This window comes from Meleagris gallopavo, chromosome 11 (assembly GCF_000146605.3).
Source record: "Meleagris gallopavo isolate NT-WF06-2002-E0010 breed Aviagen turkey brand Nicholas breeding stock chromosome 11, Turkey_5.1, whole genome shotgun sequence".
NCBI classification, from domain to species: domain Eukaryota; kingdom Metazoa; phylum Chordata; class Aves; order Galliformes; family Phasianidae; genus Meleagris; species Meleagris gallopavo.
The window spans coordinates 19429972-19435825 of NC_015021.2; the positions used below are offsets into that span (position 1 = coordinate 19429972).

A 5854-nucleotide genomic window follows, 5' to 3' on the forward strand; every position below is an offset into this window, starting at 1 on the left:
TTTTTGCTTTTACTTGCATAGTATTCCTAAATACTGAACCAGTTGTAAGAGTGAAAGGAGCTGAGCAGGATAGGCTGTAAACTGTTAATCCATGTGCTACCTGCTCTGAGCAGCTGCTGCAGGCACCAGGAAGGTGGGAGCTGCTTTCTTCTCAGCACGTGGCCACTTCCGTTCTCCTTAACTTTCTTGCTGTCACCGGCCCTGTTCTGTTCCACACAACAGCTGGAACATGAAATAAGTGTTCTTTAAACAATCACAAACCAAAAGTCAACCACGTTGAGCTTTACCTTGTATTGTAAAGTGATGGAAGGCGAAGGCTGTAGCCTTTATTCATTTCCTTTAATGGATGATCTACAGTGTGAAAGGATACCTTAGGGGCCTTCTTTTAGGGCTTGGGCTGCTCTCATACAGCAAGCAAAGGATTTGAGGAGAATCTTGTCTCACGTGTTGTCTCCTAAAAGACAAGAAGCCCCGTATGGGACCAGCAGTACTGATTTCAATGGCATTTGGCTTCTTTAGGATGGAGAGTAACTGATCTTTCTTTTTTCTTGTAGGTCCACCTGGTTGGTATTGATATCTTCAATGGGAAAAAGTACGAAGATATTTGCCCATCAACTCATAACATGGATGTCCCAAATATAAAGAGGAATGATTATCAAGTGAGTTAACGTTATCTTTCCGTATTTAAATAAGTCTAAAACTCCTAACACTACAAGTAAAATATTTTTTTACCACAAAACTGCTTGTCAGTTAATGAAGTACTGTTGCCCTCAGAGAACTGAGGGTTTGGCAGATGTCTAGATGTGGCATTACTGAACCAGAAGCATTTGCTCAACTGTTAAAATGGTCAGAATTGTCCGGATAGAAATCTTCTGCTTACTGTGCCACCAACCTCACAAGGCAAATTAAATTAGGTTCTTAACTGTTACAGACACAGTACTAAAGAACTAGTGTAACAGCTAACTGTTCCTTCTGCTTGTCTTCGCTTGCTGCCTGCTAGTGATAATGATGTTAAACTTCCTAAAAATGAATTTCTCTTCACAGCTGATAGGGATTCAGGATGGGTATCTCTCCCTGCTGACAGAAAGTGGCGAAGTTCGTGAGGACCTAAAGCTGCCAGAAGGAGATCTGGGAAAAGAAATCGAAGGAAAATTCAATGCCAATGAAGATGTGCAGGTAAGACTAGAGTAAAGCAGACAAGAAGAGAGATGCTTTAATTGTCCTTGCCTGACATCAGAATAAATGTTCTCCATTGTGTAGTTATTTGTATTATTTCATGAAGAAAGGGTTAGAAACATGGGAATTGGTTCTTTGGCAAGTAGGACATCTGTGTTGGGGCATGCAGTATGGCACTGAAGCCTGGCTCTGTTGACCGTGAAGTGATTCGAGTCTTCAGATACGTCAAGATAAATCGTATTGGTGCTATCTGCTTAGTGTAGACTGGAGCTTCCACTCTCTCTTGTGTGGAGCTTTGTGAGATAATCTGGGCTGTAGAAACAGCTTAAAGTTTCTAAAACAAGTCTTGAGATGCCACGATCTTGCACCATGAAGTGTGACTGGCTGTAACTTCTAGGAGCAGTTCCTCTGTGGGGGGTTGGAACTAACCTGTGTGTCTTTTCTTCCAGATATCCGTCATAAGTGCAATGAATGAAGAATGTGCTGTAGCCATAAAGCCTTGCAAATAAAGAGGATCGCCAGGCACGGGCAACTGCTCAGGTCTGGATAAACCACAGATCTTTAAATTTGGTTCTGATTGTCACCAAAGCTCTGGCCTTCACAAGCAACCTCATTTCTTTTTTGAATTGTTACAAAGCAGTGCTGGATTCTTGATTAGTGTTGCAGGCTAACTGGCAGTTTTCAAAATCACTGAGATTTTAATTCCTTAATTGTAACTATTTTAACATTCCTGTGGGTTTCATCTATGGATCTAAGAAACCGTTCAGGTGTTACTAGTGGATATATTTTTTTATTTGCTTGAGCAAAACAGTGTTTGTCTGTATGAACAGACAAAATACAGTATTCAGGGGCTTTTAGATAAGCTAGTAGGTATCTAGGATTATAAGTGACCTAGAGCACAAATAGTATTTTTCTTGACATGTTTAGATAGAACTGACAATAAAAGTAGCTTTTTTTTTTTTAAATCTTAAATATTTTGTGGATTGGGACTCTTGCAGAACTGTAGGTACCAATCACAAATTTTAGACCAAGAAACTCAAGTGATCAAAAACGCCAGCTGGCTTGACTAAGCCCCAGTGGCCATGTGCAACTTAACTGTATTACCTCTGTATTCTTTTTTGCCAACTTGTTGGCTTATTGTAACGTTAAAATGGTGTCAAAGCCTACCTGTGGTTTAGGCAGGCAGTTGAGTTTTGAGTAGATGAGACATAGATAGGTCAAGGTGAGAATGGATGCTAAAGCTATAGACTTTCACTCGAGGCCTTTGTCAGACTTAAAGAAAAAAAAAAAAAGAAAAAAACACAGTTCAGTTGCTCTCCTTTGTTGTATTTATCTGAAACTATAAAAGGGTGACAAACTCCGCGGGAATCTGTTGCAGTGCTTCCAGCTTTGGGTTTCAGTCTTCAGGTTCAGACCATATTTTTGTAGCGCAAAGGACCACGTGCTTTTTTGAAAAGTGGGACAAACTGTAGCATTGAGCCTAAATTAAATGCATGTGTGTTTTTTTTTTAATTGAACTATTGTATTTTCAAAATACAGACTTGACAAACAATACTGAACAACCATGGCTTAACTATAAAAGTAACTAGATAGCTGAAAAAGTTAGCTCCTATCCACAGGAGTTTGGAGTCATTGAAACACATGTGCATGCCTCTGTAACTATTTAGTAGCTTAATAGGCAAACACAAAGCTTTACAGAACTATTCATGAAAGGATAACTAGCAGCTCACTCTTGATTATAGCATTCAACTTGAATTCAGATACTTAGAGACTCTTCATAGGTGGGAAACTTCTTAGCCCATGGCTCAATCTCTCCTCACAGTGGGTAAAACATTGGACTTGCCTTAAGTTTCAGCAGCTATCAGCTGATGTAGGACAGCTTGTGAACACCTGGTGTGCTGTGTTAGGCAACCTGCACAATTCAAACTGTTGGCAATGAGAGTCAGACTTAACACTGCTGCTTACTGCTGAAAGTGTTTCCAACTTGTACTCTCTATTCCCAAAAGGGCTCATAGCAACTATCCTGACCTGCCCTTGTACATACCTGCGGTAGGGCTTAGCAAATTTTGGAAGTCTAATGTAGTGGGCAAAAGCATGTTCTTTATAGACTTCTCATGATGGAGAGCAGTACAGTGAAGGTAAAGACAGCAATAAATACACTCTGGTAATAAAGCACAGTTACCTGGGACACCTGGCAGAAGTAGGATACTGCTGCATGCTCTTACCTAGTACAATGCATGTTGCAAGTGAGCTCTCTGAACAGCTCCTTGACTGAAATGACAGAGCTTTTCTAAAAGCTGTAGATCCAAGCTATTGAAATGCTTCAGAAAAGTTTTTAAGGGCATGCTAACAGTAGAAGCAGCTCTGCACTATGTCCTTTTCTGCCTCTCCATACCAGTACCTAAGGGACAGGCTTTGTCAGGGTTGAAGGTAACTGAAACCATTGATCATAGTCTTAACAGCAAGCCGAGCTGTGTGATCAGCAGCCCAATGGGAAGTCATCACTATGAAAGCTTTCTAAAATGCTTGAAATCTGTAAGACTTGGATTTGTTGTTCTAGTAGGGTTTCAGCCTGCTTTCAGGTGCCTGTCAGTCCCCCCCAAACTCTTGTTGTAAGACAGGTGTTCAATGCCACTGGCCCACAGTCTAAGTATTTCCTAAGACTGTGTAAGTTCTCAAGGACAGGGGCTGTTTCCATCCTGTTTTTACAAGTGGGATCCTGGCCTGACTGAAGTTTTCAGGTACTAAGGCAATCTAAAGATCAAGATTTTATGACCTCCAGCTTGCTGGAAGAACCCGCCTTGGGGCTTAAGGATGTCCTATTGCAACCTTCAGTTCTGCAAGACCTAAATGATTCAGTACTTCAATATAGGTTTGTTCTTATATACATAGTTGTCTTTTGTGAAGCACTTCAAACGCAATGGAAGTGCATAGCATTGCCTCGTCATGCATGAAGTTTCCCATAGATAATAATACATAAGCATGAGTCTTAAGCATAATCTCCAACTTTTAGTAAGGTTGAAAGTTGCTTCTAAATTAGAACAAGTCTTTGAGACACTTTTTCCAAGGTAAGATGTTTCAGTCTACTGTCAGAATAATTTGCAACAACTTTGTTATCAGTAGTCCATATAGATGCATATTTTTAAGATCTCTAAGCAAATGCTTAGGAAAATTCCTATTTTGTAGCTTTAGTTTTAAAACAAAGATCATCCGACTACTTGTTTTGTAGTATTGTCTTTAACACACTCAAACAAATTGTATCGAAATAGAAAACTAAGCTTCTGATAGCTCATGCAATTGCTTAAAATAAAGGCTGTGATGACTAGGAGGTAAAGACAAGTATTTCCACTCCAAACAATGCATTTTTTAATGGCTCCAATTCATTGAGTTTCTCATACTACTTTACAGAATTGAAAAGACTGTAGTATTTCCTGCCTCAAATGTTGGCATTTAATACTTCAAGATTTCAACAGATCCTTCAACTTGTTGCTTCTAATGGTGGTTTTTCAACTAGAGTCCTGCTAGTTGAGCCATGTTCTCAGGGCTGTTGTTTTTGTTTTTTTTTTAAGAAGTTAGCTGAATTTCATTGTTCTAATGTAACTGCTTTCAAGCCTCTCACAGGTTTTTCTAACCCATGATGTATCCACAAACGGTGCACAGTCTGTAGCTTCACAATACAGGTAATTTTACAGAATCTGTAAAGAAGTCAAACTTGTTGACAGTTGAAACTCTTATGGTTACTGCAGGTCAGTCTTACAGAATTCAGAATTCAATAAATCCCACTTTTTTTTTTTTTTTTTTTTTGCTTGAGTGATTAGAATGTAGTTTGTCATGGTAGAATTAAATGTCAGGATCAGACAACCTTAAGGCTATGTTGCATATCTCACACACAAGTTACTGAAGGCACAGGTGAGCTCTGGTGCCTGTGGGAGTAACTTCTGCGAGCCAGGAGCTGCTGTGTTGGTCTGAATGTTGGCTCTGTGTCACTGGAAGCCCCGTTCCCTGTGCGGGGAGGAGATGCCCCCAGCACAGCAGCACCATTCCCTCAGAGCTGTGCCCTGAGGCGGCTGCAGGCCCGGGGCTGTCTGTATGAGGAGGTGTTTGAGAAGGATGTCTGTTTGAGAAGGTGCATTGCTGTTTTACACCACACCCACGACGAGCTCAAAGCGGTCGTTGTGTGCTTTGCTCCAGAAATAATCAAGATCTCAGTGCTGGGGGGGCAGCGGGGCGACGCTTGGGGTGATGGGGCTGCTGGGCACTGTGACGTTGGGGTGATGTGGACCTGGGGGGTGCTTTGGGCCTCCTGTAGCTTTGCAGTCAGTGCTCGCTCTGTGCCTGCGGGCCAACCCCGTGCTTTTTACGAGGAACACTTTAACGCTAGAGCAGCTCGGCCTAGAATTGTACGAGAAAAAGAGAATTGCTTTCGTTCCTAATGATAATTAATTAGAATAAATAAAGAGGTGACTCGCTCCGCTGCCGCCTATGACTCGTCCTTGGGGGAGGGCGGGAGGGACGACGCCTGAGGGACCCGCGGCCCCGCCCGCCATCCCGGCAGCCTCTGGCCGCACAGGCGCACCGCTCCGCCTCGCGCGTGCGTCATGACGTCACGCGTGCGCATGCGTCACGACGTCAGACCGGCTATAAGAGCGCGGCGTGCGTTCTGCCACTTCCTTTCTGC

General features: G+C 42.1%; 2 protein-coding genes across 2 annotated transcripts in view; both read left to right on the forward strand.

Annotated features, from left to right (window-relative positions):
• The window catches only part of EIF5A2 (eukaryotic translation initiation factor 5A2), a 4886-nt gene extending 382 nt beyond the window's left edge, over positions 1 to 4504 (forward strand). The window contains exons 2-4 of the mRNA XM_010716928.3: positions 555 to 659; positions 1045 to 1176; positions 1626 to 4504. Of these exons, the coding sequence (XP_010715230.3) occupies positions 555 to 659; positions 1045 to 1176; positions 1626 to 1685 (297 nt within the window). The 3' untranslated portion in view covers positions 1686 to 4504. The remainder of the gene's footprint in view (positions 1 to 554; positions 660 to 1044; positions 1177 to 1625) is intronic.
• Positions 4505 to 5774: 1270 nt separating this feature from the next.
• Positions 5775 to 5854, forward strand: part of RPL22L1 (ribosomal protein L22 like 1) — a 2007-nt gene continuing 1927 nt past the window's right edge. The window contains exon 1 of the mRNA XM_010717084.2: positions 5775 to 5804. Coding sequence (XP_010715386.1) covers positions 5775 to 5804 — 30 coding nt within the window. The remainder of the gene's footprint in view (positions 5805 to 5854) is intronic.